At 39.3% G+C, this 26658-nt stretch overlaps 1 protein-coding gene across 11 annotated transcripts in view; it reads right to left on the bottom strand.

Annotated features, from left to right (window-relative positions):
* The window catches only part of NBEA (neurobeachin), a 689863-nt gene that overhangs the window by 12687 nt on the left and 650518 nt on the right, over positions 1–26658 (bottom strand). For 5 of the 11 annotated variants that reach the window (XM_040448178.1, XM_040448181.1, XM_040448184.1 and 2 more), the window contains 6 exons: positions 14516–14578; positions 14102–14191; positions 11286–11478; positions 9595–9666; positions 7254–7409; positions 6576–6746 (listed from right to left, as the gene is read on the bottom strand). In XM_040448178.1, the coding sequence (XP_040304112.1) occupies positions 6576–6746; positions 7254–7409; positions 9595–9666; positions 11286–11478; positions 14102–14191; positions 14516–14578 (745 nt within the window). The remainder of the gene's footprint in view (positions 1–6575; positions 6747–7253; positions 7410–9594; positions 9667–11285; positions 11479–14101; positions 14192–14515; positions 14579–26658) is intronic. The other 6 variants (XM_040448182.1, XM_040448186.1, XM_040448189.1 and 3 more) reach the window with 3 other exon arrangements.

Genomic DNA, 26658 nt, shown 5'->3' with positions numbered 1-26658 from the left:
TAGACGTGAAACCCCAGAAGAGGCATTTTAATCACTACCTGATTTCAAGGTTTATTCAAAAAAATTGTTAGGCAATTGTCAGGATCGCTCAGAAGAACTGTGCCCATGAGGAGTCCCTTACGGAGAGTGTCCTCACAGCCACTTGCAGAGGTCTGGCCCAAGTACCAAAAATGGCTGGGCCCACATTTTCCACAGGCCAAAGGGTGACCCACATAAAAGACATCACCTGGGTTGGAAAACATCCCACGATATGGTTTCATTTCATTACATATTCACTGAAAAATAGAAGATAGATATGCGCCTGTTTATTCATTCATTCAAAGTTCTTCTTGTCCTGCAGAGAGGACACAGACCACTTCTGAGCCCTGCTGTGGCAGGGCAAATCTCTTCCCTTTAAGTCCTGACCCTGTGTCCAGGTCAAGGCACATTAGTATCCTGCCATTACCTTCCCCAAATAGTCAACAGTATAATCAAAGGGAGTAGAGCTTTGCATAATGCCCAGAGACACCCCCACTGCCTCCTGGTGCAGATATGAAGCTCTCTGACCAAGACATCGTATTAGTTACTCTTGTGTGTGTGTGTGTGTGTGTGTGTGTGTGTGTGTGTATGTGTTTTAAATATATATTGCTTTTGACCCAAGCCAAAGAGCCTCACAGCCTCAATTCCAGGAAAGGAAAGGAAAGGAAAGGAAAGGAAAGGAAAGGAAAGGAGAGGAGAGGAGAGGAGAGGAGAGGAGAGGAGAGGGAGGGAAGGGAAGGGGAGGGGAGGGGAGGGGAGGCGAGACAAGGCAAGGCAAGGCAAGGCAGAGACCAAGTGGCAAGTCAGTCCCCTTCTTAGTCACAAACCCTACAAAGTGTCCCAACGGTAGGCTAAGGGGATAGGAGGCTGAGAAAAGGAAGTTACACTATGGACATCAGTTTTGAAAGTCCTAGGAGTTAGAGATTGTTCACATATAACTCTTGCCTCTAATACATTTAATAAGCCCTAGATAAGGTCCCTTGCTCTGAGAAGTGCGGCAAAGATACACAGATGTTAAAAATCTCTGGACCGTTCTTTGTGCACGCTTTCGCCTGGTACAATACCACTGGTTAGTGGTGGTCATGGAGCTGGGCACCAGGGTAGCCATATTCAAAGAAGGCTGGATGCAAACAAAGAGAGGGATACGATTTGGCAGATGTTTAGTGACAGGTTGTGGCTGGCAGGAGGGTCAGTGTCCAGAGCTGAAGCTCACACAATGGGAGCCCAGGGAAGGGATGTGTGCACAGCTGGAGTCTCCTTTTCAACGGGCTTCTCGTTTCAGTCTGCATAATGCTTATATATGAGCTAAAAGACTTGTTTTTAAAAAGTGAAATTGAAAAGGCATACTAACGTCTTATGTATATTACTCAATGAATATTTGTAGATGGGATTTGAAAAGATGAGCAGTAAATTCTCTTCCAAAGTTTCCTATTGCTGTGATTTTTAAAAATGTCATATGTATGTATTGGCAAACTCTCTACAGAGCACCTCATATGTGGTATAAACACTAAAACCACACAATTTGAAAGCAAATTGGATTTAGAGCTGAGGTCCCAGTGTATTTTAAGTGTCTGCTGAAGAGACAACAATGTTGACTTGCCCCTCTTGTGACTATCTTGTTGGAAGCTACGGCACGTAATGAGAAATGTCAAGTCCCAAGATCAATGAAATTTTGGGCTCCAGGGATTCAACAGGAATAGCATTGATCCTTTTAAAGAACACCAGTCAGAGATGGGTTGTAATATATTGCAAAGAGGGGCTCGGGAGGATAAGCGGCCAAGTCCAAGATACCTACCTGACAAAAAATTCAATCAGCTTTTAGCACAAATTGCCTGCTCTGCTCTCCTTTCTTTCATGCAGTAGGCTGCTTCCAATTAAAGTGCGCAAATTAATTTTTATCACTTCCAAATTAGTTTCAGAATTTGTGCAAAAGAGTGTTTCAGATGAAAGCATCTGTCCCTCACATCTCTGCAATTCGTTATCTAGTCAGGGACCTATTCAAATCTCCAAGAAAATTTTCTATGTTCAAAGTCACAAGTTGGCAAGAATAACACTAGATATTAGTATTATAAAATATATTAATAAAACAACCATAATTCAACTGCAACCTATGTTACGCAGCATCTGTCTACTTCTTTTATGGTCTGAAACTCTTTGTAATAATCTGTGTACAAATTTTCATGGTCTTTGTGGAAAATTCATTCAAACTATGAAAATAATTAGGAAAAGACTATTTCTGAGACGTCTGAATTAGTCACGATAATATATTTGACAAAATGAAACCATAAAACTCTTTCTGCACCTACCTAAGAAATCCACAAACATTAGAAATATTTTCTCTGTGGTAGCAACAGAGCCACCCATTGAAAAAGAATAAAGACAATGTGAAAGAGACATAAATATATTAGAGAGCTACTTGAATTAATCTTGAGAAAGTGAGTAAATGGATCCTATCATTTTATGTTGTGCTGAATATACATCTGATTCGGCCTCTGGCATACAAAGCAATTCAATGTCCTTACCACGACCAATCCCGGGATTCTAACAGCTACTGGGATATTATGTTTCACACTAGGACTTCCCCCTTCAAGTCTAGGTTAATATATACAACCCTCAAAACCGAAGGGCATTGTGTCACACACTTTAATATGAATTTAGACATAACGAGCTTTTTCGTCTTGAGTAGTAATGCATTATAAGATAGAAAACACATACGGCCTGGTTCTCTGACCTGTGAATTGGTGGCTAGAATAGATTAAACTGGGACAGAAGCAAAAAAATCCTTTCCTCTCATGCTGTGAGTTTTCTGATGGCAAGGACTATGTTTATGTCAACACCCACGGCTGATCCCTGATGTGACCGTCAGTTCAGTGTGTGCAGAGGCTGCCTTTACAAACAGTGGCTGGACCGATATATGTGGTCTCTCTAGTCATGCATATATGTGCTGCTAAGTTGGCTGTTTTAACAGATTAGGTAAAGTCATAAATCGGTCAAGTCAATCAAGTACAAAATATGACCAATTATTAATCTTTTTTTACTATTACAATTATTCATAGGGTAAGAAGCTGATACTAGTTTTTACATAATTATCAATTTGTCCCCCAGGTGGAAGACTAAACGTTTCATAGTACAAGACCAAACATTATTATCTGATGGCAATTTATGATCCGTGCAATAAATACTCTATGTGTTTAGTACGTTCAAGCAGAAAAAGGAGTCTGGAGATTAGTACAATATAGGTTTTTGTAAACCACAGGTCAGAGACTTTGACTACCCGGCATTCTCAGCTGCTAAGGCAGGACTAGCACCCAGGAGGCACTCAGTACGTGCTTGTTGCTTGACTAACACTTCAGGTGATCATGCTGTTTATTCTAGAAGAGCAATTTTTCACCTTATATTAAGGATGATGGATGAAATAAAGCCTTATGATATATGTCCATATTAACTGTCCAAGCAAGTTTTGACAGAGTGGGTTTTAGGAAGTGGTTTATGTTCATAATGATGACAATAGTTTCGATCAAAAATAAATTCTTATAAATGGAGGCAATAATAAATAATATGCTTTGATAATATTCTTAATTCCTTAAGGATAATCTTGTCTTTATTGAAAGCTTAAATAAAATGCTGCATCTTAACAAATACAATGTTCAGAGTTTTGTTCTTAAGGATTAATATAAATATTTTCATTTAGAGAGCTCCCATTGTAAGGAACTTTAAACAGTATAAATATTACTATATTCAATTTTTCTTGATAACTGATGGACCAAAGCTACAGCCACTGTTAATTATCTTTTGGCTTAAAAGATCATTAGAAAATAATATAAAGTAAAGTAGCTAACACAGATAATTACTATAATTTAACATTAAAACTCTTTTTTTTTTTTAATTTTTTTTTCAACGTTTATTTATTTTTGGGACAGAGAGAGACAGAGCATGAACGGGGGAGGGGCAGAGAGAGAGGGAGACACAGAATCAGAAACAGGCTCCAGGCTCTGAGCCATCAGCCCAGAGCCCGACGCGGGGCTCGAACTCACGGACCGCGAGATCGTGACCTGGCTGAAGTCGGACGCTCAACCGACTGCGCCACCCAGGCGCCCCAACATTAAAACTCTTTACCTCATAGCAGTACAATATACAAAATATCTTATCTTGGCTACCAGCTGGGAGCTTTTAAGAAATAAATCCTCTTTTTGGAAATATCATTTTCATCATTTCTGAGCTTCATTTTGAAGATTTATTGAAAGAAATTTAAAACATTACTCTGGGGGCACCTGGGTGGCTCATCTGGTTAAGCATCTGACTCTTGACTTCAGCTCAGGTCACGATCTCGCAGTTCGTGGATGGAGTCCCGTATCAGTCTCTGCACCGACAGCACAGAGCGTGCTTAGGATTCTTTCTCTATTTCCCTCCTCTCTCTGCTTCTACCCCACTTGTGCGTGCCTGTGCTCTCTCTCAAAGTAAACTTAAAATACAAAGCACTATTTCGTTTCTTAAAAATATTTTTTTTAATTTAAAAACTTACAATTTTTATCAATACAGATGGAAGATACTACATGGGCCTGCTACTTAATTCAACTTTTCTAATGAATGCTTCACTACTATGAAAATAAAGGAGATGTGTAAATATGAAAAAATAAATTCGGATAGAATACGTGTGATAACGTACAATGCTTGAGAATAAGAGAGCCACCAATGGTAGATCAAATGTCTTACACGCACATACACACACAGGCACATACACTGGAATTCTGCTAAAAATGAAGTTTCTGTTTTTTTAAGGGATATTATAGAAAAGAATAAATAAGGAGGTGAATTTTTTAGTATTTAGAGTATATTTGTTATAATGTAGACATGGTAGCTAATTATTTGAGCTGGTTGGAAAGCAAGCAACGCGGTGTTTTTTCCCTCAAACCAGCATCACATCTTAGTTCACAACTTAAAGCAGAGGCTGATACGTAAGACGCACACACTCTCTCTTATTTGGTATCGATGCTAAGAAACATGATTCCATGGTACCCTTGAGTTTCTTCATCTACTGTTCTTCAGTTCCAGCTGTGGGCAGCACGAATAAAACCCCATGTAACATTTGGTCCTCTAGTTCATCTCCCACTATCTTCATTCATATGTATATATTTCTATATATTTCTCTATTTTCTTCTCTACTATGATAGGGCCTTGGCTCCTAGCAATGAAAAGCCATTTCCTATTTTTGCAATATTCCTGTCAAAATGTGTAAGAGTCGGGGGTGGGTGGGACTGGCAAGGTGGACAGATTATACAACTGGGTTTTCATCCTCAGCTAGGCTCTAGCCACGTGGCTGGAACACAGCATCTCGTGCACTTCTCATCTGCTCTTACAATATTTCAGTGGCAGGTACACAGCATCCCCGGAAAATTCTTATCTCTGTCTTGTTGTACATATGACCCAAACTCACGTTTCAGTTGGTTTCGGAGTATTCTTTAAGCTGTGACCAATGTATGAATTACAATTAGAATCGCCCTGGTTTAAGCACCAGACATCATCAACGCTTTCCAGAAACCATTCTCGATTTTATAGGAAATATTTGCATTGAAACTATTGAAACCTTGGTAATTAAAAACAGTGACTATTTCTAGGCAATCTCTTATCTAGTTCTCCATTTCGGCAGATGTGGGTGGAATCTAAGTCATCAGCAGGACGAGGTGAGCCCAGCGTCCTCCTAAGCCGCCATCTTCCTTCAATATCTAGTTCTCCATTTAACAATACTTATTGAAAAAACCATTATGTGTGTCACTTTGCCAGGAACCAGAGACTGAGAATGGAAAGAGAGAGACTCATAGTCCATTTCAGTGTTTCCTCAGAACAGCAGTTCCAAAGAATAATAACTATTCTGCCAGGAGCAGAATGGGTTAAACAAATTTCGACAGATTTATTTGTGTAAGACTTTCAGAACTTACCTAGAGAATAAGAGTATATGCAGAGTTTTCTAAAATAATTTTACTCTGGAGTCCCCCCCCCATTCTTTTCCTATGGGATATTTTAGGGAGCGCTGGTGAATAAAGAATACTCAGGAACCATCACAAAGAAATTGTCTCCTTCAGTTTTTGCCTTCCCAATGCCTAATCTGAAGGGAGTACTCAATCATTGTTAAATGAATAAACAGAGATATTTACTCAACTGTGTGGTAGAAAGTGAGAAGTGTCCTCACTGAGACACTCTGAGGAAATTCAGAGAAGGGAGAGAGTATATTCAGTTGAGAGCAGTTATAAGAAGTTTAATGGACCAGGTGACACTGAAAGAGATTTCTGAAGGATAAAGACATTGGGAGATTGGGGATGGGCTGCCAAAGAGAGGGTCAATGTGAGGGGACCTGGGACTTTTCCCAGGTTGAAGGTTACAGTGGTTGCCCTTGTTTGTACTTTGAACATAGTGACATTCTAACAAACATTTTTGCTATGTAAAGCTCTCCTTTTTTAAAAGTCTCACAACCCCAGGAAAAGCTGTTAGAAAAATAAAAAAGGCAAAGTATGTTTAAATAAACGTATTGTCTGAGGGGACGCTTCTAGACAAATACTCACTGCTGTTCGGGTTGTCCCCTATGATATGGTGTCGCCCACTCCAGTACCAGAGAAGTAGGGTAGCATCTCGAGACCCAGAAACAATGTAGCAGTCCCCGCCTATGTATGACTCCGACCTGGCCAAGCACGTGACCACGTCCCAGTGGCCAAACACAATCTGAGTTAATTTCCCTGAAACACAGAAAGGGTGGGTTTAATTCATTTGCTATTTTCCTTTAAATGGTAATAAGCTTAACTTTATTTTACTAGATTTGTGAAAAGGGAATCTGTAAACGTGAACATTTATAAGCTAATTCAAATTTAGCTACAGATGCTTTCTTGAATTTCTTCTCAAAAACAATACAAGAATGTTACTTGGGATTTTTAAGGAAATGACTTCTAAAACAACACAACTGTGATTTTTAGTCCCCAGGGTTTGGGTCAGACTAAGGGGAGGGAGGTTTAAGGTCTTTTACTGGATTTGATTTGGGAAAGGGACAATAGTCCTATTTGTCCTATGAAATCAGGACTCACGCTGAGGTTTGGAATGGATGGCATTATAACTAGTTACTTACAATGTGAACATTTAATTTGGATCTTGGCACTCAAGATGAAAATGCCTACATTATTAAGTATGATTTTATTTTACAGAACAATAGGCATTTGGAAGGGAATAAGGTATTTTATAGTTAAGCTTACCTGTTTCTGTAGAGTAAACTCTGAAGCTCTTATCCCAGAATCCACAGATAAGAATATAGCGATTATCTGCTGTGACCACAAAACAATGTGCATTGATTTGTATACTCTGGTCAACAAGGTCTGTGATCTGCCGTTTGTTCACACCAGAGTTATTGGCTAAACATAAATGGAAAAGAGAATTTAAAGAAGGACTCCACAAGAGTTTCATCAAACACTTACAGAAGGAATATTTTTATGCTTCATTTATCTAGAAATGGGTTTTTGAGGCTATAAGATTATTAAGATTTTTAACATTTCCCCATGAGGAACATAACCTTTTTTTTTTTTTTTTTTTTTTTTTTAGCAGCAGTGGCTATTTATGAACCATATTACATATTTAAAAGTTGTCAGAAATTTAAGTTCTTTCTCCACCAATAACTAACAACAATATGAAGAATTCAGATAATGAGTTTAAAATAAAGTAAAAAATATTTGAAAGCATTTAATTGTATCCATGTTCACTATGCACAAGTTCATTAGTGTCCAACAAGTTCCACAATAAAGGAGGAATGAACATTATGTGAAGTATGGTATGTAAGGAAAAAAAAAAGTCTTAATATTTGCCCCAATCTGTCATTTTCTGATGGCATTTACAACTCATGTGGAAAAAGAAAAGGGGGAAGGGTTTGAGCATGGGGTGTTGTTATGTAGGCAGCCCCACAGGGAGCTTTAGGTCAGCAGCCTTAAAGACCTGGATTGTCAACAAACAGAAGGCCTTTCCAGAATGGGCTGGCAGGGGAGGAGAGGAATAAAAAACATGGGAGAAGGATTGGGGAGGAAAGAGGCAGAGAATCAGGGGATAGCGCTGGGACTGAATCTGAATAAAGTCAGGAACTCGGAGACACCATCTGATTTCCCCAGTGCCTGTCTGCATGCCAGCCTGTCCCGTGCTCTGCTCTGTCCTTTCAGACGAAATCCCTGGGCTGAATTCTTAAACAGAAGATGCAGACGTAGGAGATCACCCGCATTCTCTAACGCCAATTAGACTGAAGTGCCACTCTTTGTGGATTCCCTCTAACGGTACTATAATAACGACTAGGGAGGTAAGCCCCCCAAAATGGAACAACAACAACAAAAAGGTAGGAAAGGAAAAGAAAATCAAAGGTTCTGAGTCACTTGAAAACTGCATAATTGGTCTTGATTAATTAGACTAGAGTTGCTAATTTTTCCATGATTACCTTCTAGCTGTATGTGACATTGTTGAAGTCTCTCGGACAAAGAAATAGTTGGACTAGACTCTAAAAATATTCCTAGTCCTAAACCTTATAATTTCCCATAGACATGTAAATGCTATTTTGTGTAGGGGTATAAGTAACTAACTGAACTGGCCACCTTTTAATTTATTTCTGGGTTCAGAGATTAAGGGTGAATTAATCTAAGAAAAGAATACCAAAACTTGTATATGGATTTATAATATTTCATACCATTTTCAACTTTTTTCTAATTTAGTTCTCTATATGATCCCATGAGAAAGGCAGAACAAACATCATGATCAGCCATCTTGCAGATAGGAAACTGAGGCCTAGAAAAATTAAGGGGCTTGCTCAGGATCCCGTGCTAATAAATATGTATGTGATTTTAAAATATTTCCATTATCTGTTGCAAAGAGTTACAGCTCATAGTTTGCAATTCATATGAAATATTTAATTTAAAAAAGTTGGCTCTGTTGAATGGAGATTTTTAGAAAAGATGTCCTTCATATTAGTTTCCTTCGATAATTTTTTTATTTTTAAAAATTTTTAAATGTTTTATTTATTCTTGAGAGAGAGAGAGAGAGAGAGAGAGAGAGACAGAACATGAGCAAGGGGCATGGCGAGAGAGGGACACGGAATCCGAGGCAGACTCCAGGCTCTGAGCTGTCAGCACAGAGCCTGACGCGGGGCTCGAACTCACAAACCGTGAGATCATGACCTGAGCCAAAGTCGCACGCTTAACCGACTGAGCCACCCAGGTGCCCCCCACTTTAATAATTTTTTTTGAGGCCTTACCTATTTCAAATAATATAAAGTTGTCAAAGAATAGTTTAGGCAGAAAGAAAGGACAGTTCAGAATGATTTGCCTTGTCTAGAACCAACTTAAACAACATCCTAAAATATCAAGAAAATGCCACAAATAATTGTCGTAAATACCAAAAAGTTGTTAGATGGCATATGATTTACACAGCCCCTTGATGGTAATTTCATGTTATTTGCACATTAATTTTATGGCAGAAAAATTGCCATTCGACTGTCTTTTGTAGTAAGTGCACAGGAATCTGTGCACAGCCAGCATTCATGAAAATGTATTTTTGTGGTTAGCGTACCGATTAAGGGGTCCATTTCAATAGGAAGATGATGTGCTTGGTCCAAGGAGTATCCTGGAGCTCCTCTGAGGCCTAAAGTTTAAACAGAAGGAGAAAACTACCATAAAATTCTCGGAAAGGGGGAGTTTCCTAAGATGCAGTGTTTCATGATGATTGTGGAAAAGTATGGTTTAGAAGTTATTTGGCAAATTGTTGTAAGAATGACTGTCATACATCTTTGTAGATACTCTCGAAAGAAATCATCACAACAGGGACTCCTGGTTTCCACGGAGACGTGGAAAGCTGAAAAGAGTCTTGTTCTCATTCTAACAACATGAAAAAACAGCACAAAATAGAAGATCATAACATTTCTTGAACCCGTCAGAGAGCTAAGATTTCCGGGCAACCAAGGAGCCTGAAATCTAAGAAAGGCTGTGCCTGCACGTAGTGGTGGGTGTGAGCATGGCCAGGCTCACCTAGGCCAGGGCAGAGGGGGAGATGGGGCTCCCAGCTTCACTCAATATATGACAAGTCAGTTGAAGGTAAGTAGAAATGACACACACCTAAGACCTTAAGCTCAGGAAAAGCTACTTTTAGAGGATTAATATTTAGGGCTTGATTGAGTTCATTAGTCATAATTTTTTACATGTGATTATATAATATATATAATACTTTTGAACAATGCTAGCGAAAAAATGAATCCTTTATAGTTTTTTTCTCAGTGCAAAACATTTCTAAAGGCTAAGACTACCGTGGATAATAGTTATATTTTTTTCTTAAGATGTTTGTTGCATATTTCTGATCAAATGGAAGTAGTTATACTTCATGTTGAGAGTGTCACCAATAAATATAAAATAAGTGCATTTAGAACCTCTTAGAAGATTAAGTTATGATATAAATGATACCATTTTTCAGAGGAATACAGAAGTCAGTAGAAGAGGAAATGTCAGGTTAATTCACCATGGACTCATCCATTTAGCCCTGGAGATAGGCTTCCAGGGAGACCTTATGGGGTGAATTTGGCCAAATAAATCATTTGGTCACATCCATTTGTGTCCTGGTTAGGTAAGTATTAATACGTCTAATTGTGACACCAGAATTATATCACTTCAAGATGTACTAGCCGGAACTTTCAGGAATGCGCTTAAAGAAACCACGCGGGAAATCACTGAACAATTTAGATGTTGTCTTTTCTCAAAGACTCTCAGTTCCACCCGAGGAGGAAAGTGGGGTCTGTCTTGTTCACTGCTGTTCTCCCTATGCTCGTGACTATGTGACACACAGTGGCCAAATATTTGCTAAATAAATTAGGTGGAAGAAAAAGATTTTGAAACCAGCATCTAGGAAATCCAGATTCAAACTCACTTTCATTTAATATGGGATAAAAGTGTTTTTGTTTGTTTGTTTGTTTGCAGGGCTGAGGTACAGGAGGGTGGGAGGACCTGAATTATTTGTAGAACTGCTTTAATTCATCAAATATTTATTGACTACTTAACCAGTAGCCAAGCATTCTGTGAGGCGAGGCCCTAACATATAGCAGTAGTGAGTAAGACACACGAGACTCACTTCGTCAGGTTTGGCAATTATTTGCTCTACTGCTTTTTGTAGACGATCTGGCATATTAGGTAGCCCTCAGCATACTTACCTTACCTTAACTTAACTGCAGCTCATAAGACACCTTCCATAAGTCACCTGCTTAGATGCCTGCTTACCTACTGTGTTATGCCATCGATTCACTGCAAACAGTCGGCTGCAGGTCACGGTCACCACTGCAGGGATGGTCAGGTGGGGCAAGGTGTTGGCTGCCACGTGGGTCACCGGAGAATTGGACGGGAACTTCAGCACCATGATCACATCCTGTTGCATCTGATCTTTAAACATGAGTGGACTCTGTGGAAGGAAACACTGTTGAATAGAAAGGGAAGAGGGCAGAAGGAGACAAAAGGGATGACATGGTTAGTGAGAGCTCTGGGGAGATGGAGGTAAGCACAGACAAGGCCAGCACGAGCAGGGAGCAAAGCAAGGCGAACTTGCATCCTCTGGGGACGGCGCAGGGAGAAGGGCAAGGACTCGGTGTGGTCGCTGGCAGGGGACATCGAAGCATTAACGGCCAGTCTCAATTTAAGTATCGCCCGACTACGGTGTGAGACGTTCGCTTACAGATCTGTCGTGTGATGTAGAATAAATTGGTCGGCGTCACGAAAACATCAGTTTGGTGGAAAAATTGGTTACTGACAACGTCTCCATGAACGATAAAGTGAACTGGTCGGTACTTGCATTTTTTACCTGGTTGATCTGGGCTCCTGGCTCCAACCTAAATCATTAAAAGCGAAGAGCCTTCCCTGTCAGAGGTCTGTACACATCTCTGCTGGGGCAGTACTGACTGGGTACAGTCAACACCCCCTTTCCCCTTCTAGACTGGGTGCTTCCTTGAGGGCTGCCCCCTTTCTTCTCTTAATCTGCGTTTTCAAACTCTAGCATGTGACGTGATAGAAAGTAGACGTTATAACGTCCTACTGTTTCAGCACTATAAAACACTGCAACACATTACTGCATCAAAAACACAAAATAGGGATGCTGGAAATAACCACAATTTAGCTTTCATAAATGTTTTGTAATTGTTTTCTACACATATGAATCGTCTGCTCCACGAACTTGCGAGGCCTACGTTTCCTTTATGAACAGTTCCATGCCAATTTAGTCTCTAACAATGTTCCCCAGGAAAGCAATGAATCCTGACTGGGCATTTCTCCAGGATAAGTATTTTTATTATTATTATTAAACAGAGACAACTAACACGGGAATAAAACTCTCCTGCCAAAGCATTTCATACAATAAAGTGTTAGAGATATTCTCTTGGACAGTTTATTAAAAATGCTTCGTTTCAAGGCTTGAGGCTCCAAGGCCACATCCCCACGTCTACACTGGGACTGCGTGTTTGTATGGAACAGCGTGCTTGGTGACAACCTTTCTGCTTTCTCACACACACAAGGACCAATTTCAATCCGAAGAGTTCACTAGTGACTACTCAAGGGTGCTGAAACTGAGCCATTGGAGAGAGAAAAAACATGGTTTCACACAAACACATTTATTTACGTGTTTCACTAGGAGTTTGACTATCGATTCCTTGAAGGTCTAGAGTATGCGGTCACCTCTGTATTGCCAATGCTTAGCATCATGCCTGACACACAGAAGGAACTCAATACAAATGTGTTAAGTAACTGATAAAATAAATTAAAGGTCTGAACAGCTTATAAATTTGTTTGCACATATTTATGAACCATATTTCAGAGCTCTTTACCCCCAAATTAGGATACTTGCTGCCTTGATAATTACCTAGAGAAACAGATGAACTTTAATTCATTCTGCAAACACCTTTTTTTCCTTCAAGCATTTTTCACTTCAGTTTAAAAAATAAGTTCCTTCTAAAGAAGTTTCTCAGGGGGCACCTGGGTGGCTCAGTTGTTTAAGCGTTCAACTTCAGCTCTGGTCATGATCTTGTGGTTTGTGACTTTGAGACCTGCATTGGGCTCTGTGCTCACAGCTAAGAGCCTGGAGCCTGCTTTGGATTCTGTGTCTCCCTCTCTCCCTGTCCCTCCCCTTCTTGCACTTTGTCTCTCTGTCTCTCTCAAAAATAAAAAATAAACATTAAAAAAATTAAAAAAAGAAGTTTCTCAGAAAAAAAATTACCATTTTCAAACTAAAGAGGGAAATGTAATACACTTTGCTAGTAAACTGAAAAAGGGCTGTCTTGTTATGAAAAGGGAGCCTTGAAAATTCAGATTAGAATGAAAAGAATGTTACCTTTTCCCTTGTAAAACTGGAATAAAAGTTTTAACATGAGTAGCTAATGACGATGATGACACCAGCTAACATTTACTGAGAATGTATTGTACTCCAGGTGCTGGTCTAAGTGCTTTCCAGTGTGAAGTCATGACATTCTGAGGGCAAATGGTATTTTTACTTTCATGTAACGGATGCTGAAACATCAATAGGGAGGTTGAATACCTTGCCCAAGTCATTCCCCAGCCAGAGGCAGAACCGGCGTTTGACCCAAGTGGCTCTGGAGCCCTTGTTCTTAACTCCACTGTCTCTCTGCAGTGACTACAAATTACCTTCATGTGTCTTTCCTTTTCTTAAAACGAACTACCTCCCCCCTACTCCACCTTGTCCCAAAAGATTAAATTGGGCAATATCATATTGTGTTTATATTACATTTTCATCCTACTTTGTAAATCAAATCTAATTTTGGTGCCTGTATGCGTATGAATGAGTTTATGCAGAGGCACACAGAGTCAGAGAAGAGGGCTGTTTTTGTGAATCCCAAATTAGGCTAGCGTTGCAGAACTTAAAGGTAAGAATTGCACTCCCTTCTGTTTCTCCATAGGGCATCAGCACATACTGAAGCCTGCAGAGTTGACCAATATTTTGAGAAGCCTTTAAAAATGCTGCTAAAATCACTGTTTTATTTGACCTGTACCCAGGTACAAAGAAAGCGGAAAACTTTCAGCAAGCTGCTACGTCTTACCAGGTGCATGGCAGAGCTCCGAGGTGGATGTGGCTCAATAAGCAACTGAGATGGCGTCTGTCCAAAGTTCTGTATCTGTGCCTCCATGGCCTGCAGGGGAAGGAGAGTGACTGTCACAATCAATATGCATCAACCAGAGAGGTCAACACACTCTCTGACAATGCAAGTGTATCCCAAGTCAGCCATGAAAGAAGTCCAGAAAATTCACCAGGCGCTCTTCTCTCGGGGTGCAGAATCATCCAAGTGTTAGTATTTTGTAGACAAGCTTTGCTTCTCCTTCCAAACATGCTTCCGTTAACCAAGTCACTATTCTTATTTAGAAGCTGGGGTTAAATGTGGAAATGTTAAACCTGTGAGTGCATGCATGCAGCGAAGACCAAAGAACACTTTTAACACTGAATACAGCATGTATACCTTAATAAAGTCCTTGGTAAGAAGGAACGTATGGGGATCTCTAATGAAATAAACTTCTGGAATCTTGGGAAAAAAGAATGATACATAAAGTCCACCAATGATACAAAATAAAATTCAGAAAATCATATTTTCCAGTCAATACAGAGGGCAATCACTATGACTTCTGTATGGACAAATTTTCACTACGAAAAATATATCTTGGCATGCTATGCTATTTTAAGATGAATGCTGAAATATTATGTAGTGTCTTATAAGGTATGGATATATTTCTCTCAAAAATTTTTTGAAATTTTGGAGATGACTAACCCAAAGAGGAAATAATTCTTTGGGCATCTTGAGCTACACAATATTTTGTTAAAGCCTATGCAGATAGAAATATTAATGAGATTTTATGAATAAAAATAATTTTGGATCTCAAACTGTGTGGACTGTATAACATGCCTTTTTTCTTTTTGGTGTGTATTTCAAAGACATAATCTTATAGAACATTTATGTATTTCTTCTATATATAAATTCCACTGGCAAAAAAATTCAATATACTAAGCTAGACTAACAGAAATATTTTTCCAAAATACTGTTAGCATGTAATTTAAGTCAACAAGGAGAAGCACAATATTTACAATGATCATTACTCTGTTACCATGCTAATTTTTCCCCTAAAATTGTGTGCAATTTGGTTGCACATAAAAGTGAAATACGAAACTCATTGCTGAGTGCTTAGGAGTGCAGGTAAGGTTGTAGATAGCTCTCGACACAGCACTGCCACTAATCGCATCACTATCTACAAATCTCATTTATAAAGTACTTAAATTTAACAATCTGTCTGCCTAGACTGCATTTCAAGAAAATGTTTATCAATAAAAATGTGAATTTTCAAATTTATTAGTAATATTAAACATGAACGCATCATTATCTGCCATATTTTAGCAATTGCATAAACGGGGCTTTGGTTCTTTTATTTGCAGAGGCAATAGGATGAATTATTAAATCTCTTTAAGTGCTGTCCAATTTTAATGTATCCATTTGTTTGCATGGTGTCCACTCATACACAAAGTGTGACTATTTAAGTAAATCGCACTCACAAAGATACCATCACACTTTATCTCCCCAGTGCAAGATTTATGATTATAAAAGAGGGAAGAGACCATTTCTGGCTAGGTTCACATCATGAACAATAAACTCTTGAGAATTACTTGAAAGAAAAAAAAAAGCAGTAATTTTATTGTTAAAGCTGCCCTGGTTAGAAAATTTCCAATACCCTAGCTTTATGTATCAAGAACAGCCAAAGTTGCTCTAACAATAGATAACTATGGCTTGTGTTTTTACTCCTCCAGAAAGAGGACTGGGGTGGGGGTGGGGAGACAGGGGTAAAATTAAACACAGTTTAGTCTCTTGGTCAGTGCCTATACTTAGTACATAGCCTTTAAATAGTTGCGGAAGGACTAAATCCATAAACATGCTTTGCTTGACTTTAATTTTGTTTCTGAAAGGGAAGTATTAAACAATAATAGAGAATCTTGTGAAACTCACTTAATTTCCAGAAATCTGTACAGTTCTCTTCAGGGGGCCCACCTCTGATCCTTTTTGGACTCAGTCAGATTACATACACATATGTATTCTAAATGACTCTCAAATGGCATCAGGGTAAATATTAGGCTGTGATCAACCTAATATTGTGATCTCACCCTCTCATTAAGACAGTCTATTTCCTAAATTTAACATTTATTTTATTAAAAAAGTTTTGCTTAATGTTTATTTTATTTTTGAGAGCGAGAGAGACAGAGCACGAGCAGGGGAGGGGCACAGAGAGAGGGAGACACAGAATCTGAAGCAGGCTCCAGGCTCTGAGCTGTCAGCACACAGCCTGACTTGGGGCTTGAACCCATGAACCATGAGATCATGACCTGAGCTGAAGTCAGATGCTTAACCAACTAAACCACCCAGGTGCCCAACATTGATTTATTTTTTTTTTTATACTAACTGCAATCCCCCTCCCTTGTGATCCACGTCACATGCCTTCATGACCTAAAAGTTCTTATTCCAGCATTTACCTTTTAGCTATCTTGTAATCCTGTCTACCCTCATAATTCCTTACTCTCTGAATTGAAAACATATAGGTCTTTCTGACCTTGAAAAAGCACACTGCCTCCTCTGAGTTCTATTTCTTGTCATTACCAACATGTTTGAATGGGAAGTGAGCACCTACTGATTTTCTTCACCTGTTCCCCCGTCATATGTTTTCTGTCCTTCCCCCACTTTTAGAAAGTCATCAATGTCTTCTTTCTGTCAAGAGGGAGTGTGCCCTCTTGGGAGGGTGCCCGGACATGTACACATACCATTCTGTAATCTGGGAAGCACAGCAACTGAGTGGTTGTTCTGAGAACTACTCCCTGATGTATGAGAAAATGCCTCCCCTCCATGTAAACCTTGGGCAGGGTTCTAAATCCTTTCCAGAATCCCTAAATCATAATGAATGCCCTCCATATTCTCATAGCACTGTTTTTTCCTTTATCATGAAATTCAACGCACAGTGCTTTACATAGTTCTCTTTGCTCAGACTGTTAACCTTTGCAGGTCAGGGCTGTGACTTGGTCCTAACAGAGTCCAAAAACATCTGCTGAGTCTAGCAGTGGGGCAGTGGTGGGACATTTGTGCAGAACTGAAAGCTCGGAAAAGGAAAAGCATAGTAATAGAGGAAACATCAGAGTTCTTTCCTTTTACAATTCAATACCACCAAAACAATGAAGTTAACAAACGTTGTTAAATGGTTACTCTATGCTGAGGGATAAAAAATCAGAGACCAGCCTGCCCTCAAGAAGCTTTCAGCCCATGGGGACATAAAGTGAGTAGTAATCAGGGCACACAGGAGGTGGAAGGAGCACGGTGGAGGCCAGCACCAAGTGCGAGGGAGCCCAGGAGTGATGACTACATCAGACCCAGGGTGGAGGAAGGGGCAGGGAGAGGAGGGCTGTTAGGAAAGGGGCTTTCAAAAAAGGACATGAGCTGAGGTCTGAGTGTTAGGTAGGAATTGGTGAGTCAACAGCAAAAAAGGAAAATCAGAAACTGCATTTGAAAAAATTCAGCACATTTTCATTTTTCTATGCATTGTTCTGCGTGGGTTGAAGAGACATAATGCTACCTAGTTTCATTTATTCATAAAACATACACTTCTTGAGCACCTACTATGTACTGGGTATCATTTTAGACATTTGTGATACTCATCAAACAAAACAGAGATTCCTGCTCTTGTAGAGGTTACATTCTAGCCAGGATGACATAGGAGCTTACATTCAGCCAGATGTCATGTGCCTGTATCCCTTGGGCTAGAATCAGCCTACAGGCATGGTTTCCATCTGAGCCAACATTTACAGGTCAGGAAATTTCATACAACAAATTGGATTTTTTGGCTTCTCTCAAAAAAACCAGAAGAGCTGGTTCATCAGCATTCTCGCACAGCCACGCTTGTCTGGTGCTAAGCCACCGGGGCCCTTTTGTAATGCCCACCACTCGCAGGACCTCAGCATGTATCATTACCTCCTGGCCTGCTTCACTAGTTTAGTCCCTGTCTGACTTCTACAGACCTCGGCATTTGTTAATCCTTTTAAAATCTACTACCAAAACGTTAATTTGTATTAGAAGGAATCTATTGCTTTATACATCTACTGTAGTCCTGCCCTCATCCTTGGGATATGTGGTCCAAGACCCCAAAGAATGCCTGAAACTGTGGATAGTACTGAACCCTACATATGCTCTGTTTTATCCTATACCTACATACCTATGTTAAATTAATAAATTACGCACAGTGAGAGATTTAACACCAATAACCCCTGATAAAACAGAGCAGTGATAATATACTGTAATAAAAGTTACATGAATGTGGTCTCTCTTTCAAAATACCTCATTGCACTGGACTCACCTTCCTTCTTAAGATGACAATGAGAGATGGTACAATGCCTGTCTGGTGAGATGAAGTGAGGTAATCAAGTAGGCACTGTGATCTAAGGTCACCGCTGCTGACCTTCTGACGCTAAGTCAGAATCACTGCTTCGAGACCATGGCCGACTGAGGGTAACTGAAGCAGTGGAAGGTGAAACAGTGGATAAGGGGAGACCGTTGCATTGCAATTTCCACTGAAGAAAGAATGAACTAATGTATTTGTGAGCTCATGATTTTTACAATGTGTATGGCAAGAGTAAAACTCGGGAAATAGGCCTGCCAACCTAACTTAATCGAAGCTAAGATGTTCTCCATTATTAGAAGCATCGTTAGTTTATACACTATTAAGAAGTAAAAAGATGTTGCCAATTAAACTGTGATACACTATTGATTGTAAAACACACTGCAGTTTGGAGTGTTGAGATATGACAATGACACGCATCTCAGAATCAATAAGTTATCATAACTTTTTACATGAAATACAGTGAGATAAGTCTTATGTATTTCATATAAACTTATCACAAGCAACAGGCTTAGAACAGTGAATTTTTCAGAACAAATGTGACTGACAAAATCTTTGGTATTTTACGAATATGGAAGACCATGTATTTATCTGAGGGCAACTCTTCGGTGGGATAACATGAAAATATTGATCTGCTTATACTTTCATGGGCCTCTGTACTTGCTGAATGTGGTATCTTAACTAAAGCTGCTTATGTGCATCCACTTTAATTAACTGTGTGTGTGTTTTCTCTCTTATAACGCCACCCAAATCAAGACACAGGGCTTTGGCACTGAACTGGAAATTTCCACATCTTGATCTGGGTAGTATCTACATGGGAATATACATATGTGATGATACTGCCCTCTTCCCCCTCCACAGTAAATTTTTCCCACTCCTCATCCTCTGCCAGGCTAATCACTATTTTGATGATAATTAAATTACACCATCAAAATTATCATCGATTATTTTTTCTTTTGTTGAACTTCTTATAAATAGAATCATATGGCACCTATTTTTGTGTCTGCCTTTACAAAAAAGTTTATTTATTTTTGAGAGAGAGAGAGAGAGAGAGAGAGAGAGAGAGAGAGAGAATGGGGGAGGGGCAAAGAGAGGAGGACAGAATCCCAAGCAGGCTCCATACTGTCCGCACAGAGCAGGATGAGGGGCATGATCCCAGGAACTGGGAAATCATGATAGGAGCCAAAATCAAGAGCCTGACGCTGAACCAACTGAGCCATCCAGGCACCCTCCCCACTGCCTTTAAAAAAATTTTTTTTTAATGTTTATTTATTTGAGAGAGAGAGAGACAGAGCATTCCACTTCCAGGGGCGTGGCAGAGAGAGAGGGAGACACAGAATCCAAAGCAGGCTCCAGGCTCTGAGCTGTCAGCACAGAGTCCAACATGGGGCTCGAACCCATGAACCGTGAGATCATAATCTGAGCTGAAGTCAGATGCTTAACCAACTGAACCACGCAGGCACTCCATGTGTCTGACTCTTGACACGTATCTCACAGCACATGAGTTCAAGTGCCGCATTGGATTCTGCGATGACAGTGTGGAGCCTGCTTGGGACTCTCTCTCTTTCCCTGTCTCTCTGCCCCTCCCTTGCTGCCGTGAGAGCAAGTAAGCTCTCTCTCTCTCTCAAAATAAATAAACTTAACAAAAAATAAATCCTTAGAAGAGGAAGTGAAATGCTGTGGTTTATGTGTATTATATGTATGCCTGTTAATAGGAAAGATTTCATAGCCAAGGTAAAAGTAAATACAGTGACAGATAAGTTATAGTTCAGATTGATATTCAAATGACTGATAAATTCAAAATATTCTAAAAGAAAGAAATTACTATTTAGGTGAATAAGCATGCTTTCTCTCCCCCCTTGGGTTTACTAGTATCTACCATTCACCTCTTCTGGTACCCAGTAGATAAAAACTTTGATTAATCTTGTCTTTTCCACAATGCAGGTACATTTAATCCAATACATTTTTCTCCTGTAGAATCTTTACAACTTCTAGTCTTTTTTGTAAATGTAATTTAATACTGTCTTTCTGATGAAGTGTCATAAGGTCTAAGTGCCATGAGAGAGAGTGTGAGGAAGCTAATAAGGGAGGCTGTCAAATGACCTATTTCATTCATTTTGCTTGGTCTGTGCAATCTTTTAAACTTTTCCAGAAAAGTAAGCACTTTATAAAGTGCTACAGGTTGTGCTACCCACAATGCAAATATCAGACTATGTTCAAATTACCAGTCAATTATTGACAATTTTCAGAAAATTCAAGGAAAAAACAGCAGAAGTGCTTCCTTGGGAACACAGAAGAGGATTTCCCAAAAATTTCCTTAGGATTGTGTTCATCTTGCTTTATAGCTTGTACTTAGCAAGATTTTACTTGAATGCTTGAAAGTAGATATTCTTTTTTTTAACTAGAAAATACAACTTTGACATACAATTAAAAATATATATGTGATTTATATCATCTTTCTGTTCTATCTCCAATTCTACCAATTAGATACCAAATAGGGAAAAAAAAAAAAAACCCAGGATTTTGAGAAATCTGAAATGATAAAAGAAAAGATTACTTAATGGCAGACTGTATTTTAACTGATATGCTTTTGCTACTGGTTTATTGTTATAATAAAACAAGATCATATAAAGCATTACTTTTTAATGCTAGAAAAACAGAAGCAAAATAAATCAAGAAAATAATATCTGCACTTTATTATTTCTTGCTTTACAAACATTAAACTATATAAAAAATTAAAATGCTATTTTATATTCAACCGCTTCTAGTTTTTCACAGAGACTACACAAGAAAAGAACAAACATGTTTCTTTTTGTTTCAACAATAAACTGCATTAAGTCTATACAAGCAAAATTATTAGAATATTTAAGCAAATATCTAGTAACTCAAGTAAAAAAGAACTACATTTGCTTTAACTATCAGACTATGTTAGACAATATTGAGGGAGTGGATTCTGATTTGTTCATTTACCTGCCTCAGTGCTTGGTTTTCTCCTTGGAGTATAAACGTAAAAACAATGGAGAGGAGAATCATCCTCTTGCTGATTCCTATTTCCTCCTTGGATTGATGAATTATGAGGATGATATTACATATGTGACTTAACAAATGGACCAGAACAGTGAACGTGAAAAGCAAGCACGATGTCCTTGGGATAGAAAACGTTCTTTCCAGAATAGTTTGTCTTCAAATTAGGTCCGTGCCATTGGTGGCAAAGCTCACTCAATTTTTATATTTAGAAATAAGTATAGGTCAACTCAGGTAGGAGAAGTACGTGCATTTCAATGTGGCAGGTAGTGGCCGTTCTACCCTGGATGACTTAAAGAAACTTGCCTAGAGCAGTGACTAACTCAGGGGGAACACGAAAGTGAGCTGGACCGTCTTCCTTGCCCCCAGAGACGGGCCTCCAGAGACTGCATCCGGGGTACTCTCTTGCTCTCTACTTTCCACTCTTTTCGGCCAATGAGAACTCAGGACGGGAGATAGGGAGGTGTGGTAAAACCCACTGTGTGGGTCTCCCTTGCCAGGTCCCAGTTTGCCAGTGGTTGGGTCACATTCTTCTTCCAAAGGCCATATAGCTCCTGTGGGGCCACCGCTTTCCCAGGGTTACCTCTCTTGGCACGTTGTGCTCCCTCCCTGTGTATGCTCAGGCCCCAGGGTGGCCCCTAGATGTTACCCCTGCATGCTTCACTTCCCCCTTGTTCATCTGCTTTGTCCTGCCCATAGTTTTGTAAATAGGACTACTATCAACCTCTCTCCATTATCCCTTTAAATTTCTTTTAAATTGTGGTAAAATATATATAACAGAAACCTTGCATCTTAACAATTTTCAAAGTACACACTTCAGTAGTGTTGTGTACATTCGTATTGCTGTACAACCAGTCCCTACAACTCTTTGGATCTTTCAGAACTGAGACTCTATACCCATTAACATCTCCCCATTTGCTCCTCCCCGCCAGCCCCCAGAAACCACTCTTTCACTTTTTGTCTCTTTGATTTTGACTTTTCTAGGTACTTCATATAAGTGGAATCATATAGTATTTGTCATGTGACTGGCTTATTTCACTTAGCATAACATCCTCAAGGTTCATCTTTGTTGAAGCCTGTGTAAGAAGTTCCTTCCTTTTTAAGGCTGAGTGATACTCCACTGTGTGTCCACACCACAGTTTTATGGGTTCGTGAATCTGCTGATGGACACTTGGGCTGCTTCTACCCTTTGACTACTGTGAATGATGCTGCTATGAACATGGGTGTGCAAATATTTCTTCAAAATCTTGCTCTTAGGTCTTTTGGGTATATACCCAGAAATGAAATTGCTAGATCATACAGTAGCTCTATTTTTAAATTTTGAGGATCTTCCATACTGTTTTCCAGAGAGGCTGCACCATTTTACAATCCCACAATAGTGCATAAGGGTTTTTATTTATTTATTTATTTAAAAAAATTTAATGTTTATTTATTTTTGAGACAGAGAGAGAGAGCATAAGAAGGGGAGGGGCAGAGAGAGAGGGAGACACAGAAGCAGAAGCAGAAGCAGGCTCCAGGCTCTGAGCTGTCAGCACAGAGCAGGACACGGAGTTGGAACTCATAAATGGTGAGATCATGACTTGAGCCGAAGTCGGATGCTTAACCTACTGAGTCACCCAGGTGCCCCTCAATTTATTTTTTTTAAGTGTTTATTTATTTTGAGAGAGAAAGCGCATGAGTGGGGAGGGGCAGAGAGAGAGGGAGACAGAGAATCCTTCTGCAGTGTCAGCACACAGCCCGACATGGGCCTTGATCCCAGGAACCATGAGATCATGACCTGAGCTGAAGTCAAGAGTTGGACACTGAACTGACTGAGCCACCCAGGTGCCCCAGGGTTCCAACTTCTCCATGTCTGCTCCAACACTTGCTGTTTTATGTTTCTTGCATTGTTTGATAGTAGCCAACCTAACGTGTATGAGGTAGTATGTCACTGAGGTTTTGATCTGCATTTCCCTAATGATGAGTGATGTGAAGGATCTTTCCAGGGTGGGGCGCCTGGTTGGCTCAGTCGGTTAAGCATCCGACTTTGGCTGAGGTCATGATCTCATGGTTTGTGAGTTCAAGCTCCGGGTCGGGCTCTGTGCTGGCAGCTGGAGCCTGCTTTGGATTCTGTGTCTCCCTCTCTCTCTGCCCCTGCCCCGCTTGCATTCTGTCTCTCTTCTCTCTCAAAAATAAATAAACATTAAAAAGAAAAAAAGAATCTTTCCATGTGCTTTGTGGTCATTTGTGTATCTTTTTTGGAGCCTTCATTATTCCTGTGGTTGACACAAATAGAATTGATATTCAGGTATATTATATAAGGGAAATCCTGGCTACTGTTTGCTTCATTCCTGGGTGAGACTAACCAAAATATGATTACATCCAAGCAAGAGGCATTTTCATTGAGGATTTAAAATATTTTAGATAGGGGTGCCTGGGTGGCTCAGTCAGTTAAGCGCCCAGCTTTGGCTCAGGTCATGATCTCACTGTTCATGAGTTCGAGCCCAGCACCGGGCTCTGTGCTAACAGCTCAGAGCCTGGAGCCTGCTTCAGGTCTGTCTGTCTGTCTCTTTCTCTCTCTCTCTCTCTCTGCCCCTCCTCTGCTCGCATTCTATCTCTGTCTCTCAAAAATAAATAAACATAAACTATTTAAAAAAATATTTTGGGGATAAATACTATCATAAGCTTTTGGGGGAATGCCATTGAGTCTCTTGGCAATCTATACTCATTAATCCTCAGGAAGAGAATGAAAACACTCTTTTCTGGATAAGTTACTGATTGATCTACCTAGAAGTAAGAGTTTTACCAGATGATGTCTTAAGGATTCTTCCAGGTTTTTGGTTCTGTGCTCACTTTTGGGTTGATCATTAAATAGTAATTAAGTAAAGGACTCAACGCAGAAATGCTCAGTGACATATGAGAGGAATCAGTACAATGTACCTGCCAAATTTTCCCTGGTTGAATAAATTTATATAAAGCAACTCTATGCTGGGCGATTCAGGAAGCAGAAGTTAGGGGAGGGGGAGGAGGAGGAACAAGACAGCAATAGAAGTACAGGTGATGACCTTCCCCCACCAGACAAAATAAGTTCACTTGGAGCGTCTGATCATGGAAAGAAAATAATAATAAAAGTAATACAAGCTGAAAAGATTTGCTTGGAAGTAGAATGACATCAAGACAAAGGTTCACCAGGTGGTGGTATAAACATTATAAAATGAAATCATACACTTTTATTAGGTTAAATTCAAATTAAAAATAGTATTGTGTGTATTTGGCAGAACAAAGTGCTCTTCTTTGATACTGACATAAATGGGAAACAGTAATTTAGATATACTATACTGAGATTTCAAATGGCTATAAGTAGGCTCATTATCAATATGTTTAAAACCTTTAAAAATGAGTTCTAAACATCTAACTGAAATGCTTAGGTATTTAGATTGAGTAATATCTACTTCCACAAATTGAAGCATGCAATATGTTTTGAATAACTGTTAATTTATGCTAAGGTACCAACTGTGTAATATAACTGAAATCTATGTTAATAGAAGATAAGGAAATCCCTTCCAGCTATTTCTAGTGCAAACAGCAGGCTGCAATTTTCACCCTTCTTCCTGGTGTAAAACATGACTTTAGATGCTTGTGAAAGCATTTGCTGTTAATTTCTGAAAATCAATAATTAGCACTTCTCAACACTACGCAATAAAAATAACACAAAGACGAGAAAAAGCACACCTCACATAAATGACACATATCCCACTTTGACTAGCTGCATTATTTATGCTTCTCTAGTGGACGATTGATGACCATGGACTAGCTAAGGACTGCAGTAATTACAAGGAGAAAAGATAAACCTAAATTAAAGATTTATTCACTAATCAAAATTAAATGTGTGTCATTAATTTTCTTGATACTAATTTCTACATAGAAACTTTATTCATTGAATCTTTGCAATGCAAGCCTTATTACTGTGGATGAGGACACATAAGCAGGCACATTTGAATGTATAGTCTTACTTACTAGTTTTAAGATCATAATATTCTTCTTGCTCCCCAAATGAATACCTAATGTGCATCTCCACTCCCATAATTTAAAATGTAGGGGTTTTCTTTCTATTTATTTTATTTTATTTTATTTCTATTTTAATTTGGGTTTTGAATTTGCTAACATTTTTATAAGTCAGTAAAACCTCCAGTAATTATAGGGGGAAAATTAAGATGGTTTTAAGAAATCTTTATCAGCCATTTTGTTGATCATTTCTTGCAATCATGTCTCAGAATAAATTCCCAGGAGAAAAACCCTGATCATCCCCCATATGAAGACAATTAGGCATCGTGGCCCTTGTAAATGGACAACATCAGGCTACAACCCACTCAAGCGATCCACTAGGGGCGTGTTGCTATCCCTTGTCAGATAGAAGAAAGGAATCAGAAATGGGGGAAGGAAAAGACAAGGGATAACAAATTCACAGAAAGAATAAGCAATGCCCACAAGGCCATCAGTGTTGTCACTACAAATACCTTCATTTACATTATCAGGATGGAAAGTGGGTTAATTTTTTCCTTATAAATTTTATGAGTTCATTTTCTTTTTTTTTTTTAATTTTTTTTAACGTTTATTTATTTTTGAGACAGAGCATGAACAGGCAAGGGGCAGAGAGAGAGGGAGACACAGAATGTGAAACAGGCTCCAGGCTCTGAGCTGTCAGCACAGAGCCCGACGCGGGGCTCGAACTCACGGACCCATGAGATCATGACCTGAGCCGAAGTCGGACGCTCAACCGACCGAGCCACCCAGGCGCCCCTATGAGTTCATTTTCTAGGAAAGCCAACACTGTAGCTGTTTTGGCTAAAGACATGTCTGTCTCATTGGTTCTTGACAGCCTTATCATGTCAGTTTTCTGTAGTAGGAATGTTTCAGCAAGAAGATAAAGTAAAAACTGAAGGGATCTATTCTACTTCCTTTGGGCATATTCTCATTATAGTAGATCCAAAGGAATGCTTTGTTATCCCTACCAGATCAAAGAAAGAGATAAACGAAGAAAACATAATAGAAGACCAAGAAATATTAGTAACAAAAGTTAGACTAAAAATATCACACTTTTATGATGACTGGTAATATTAAAATTTAATATTTAATAATTCCTGCATAAATAGATAGATGTGTATATATGGATAAATAAATA

Source organism: Herpailurus yagouaroundi, unplaced genomic scaffold (genome assembly GCF_014898765.1).
Source record: "Herpailurus yagouaroundi ecotype Mexico unplaced genomic scaffold, PumYag 197, whole genome shotgun sequence".
Lineage (NCBI taxonomy): Eukaryota > Metazoa > Chordata > Mammalia > Carnivora > Felidae > Herpailurus > Herpailurus yagouaroundi.
This window is presented reverse-complemented; position numbering and strand designations above follow the sequence as displayed.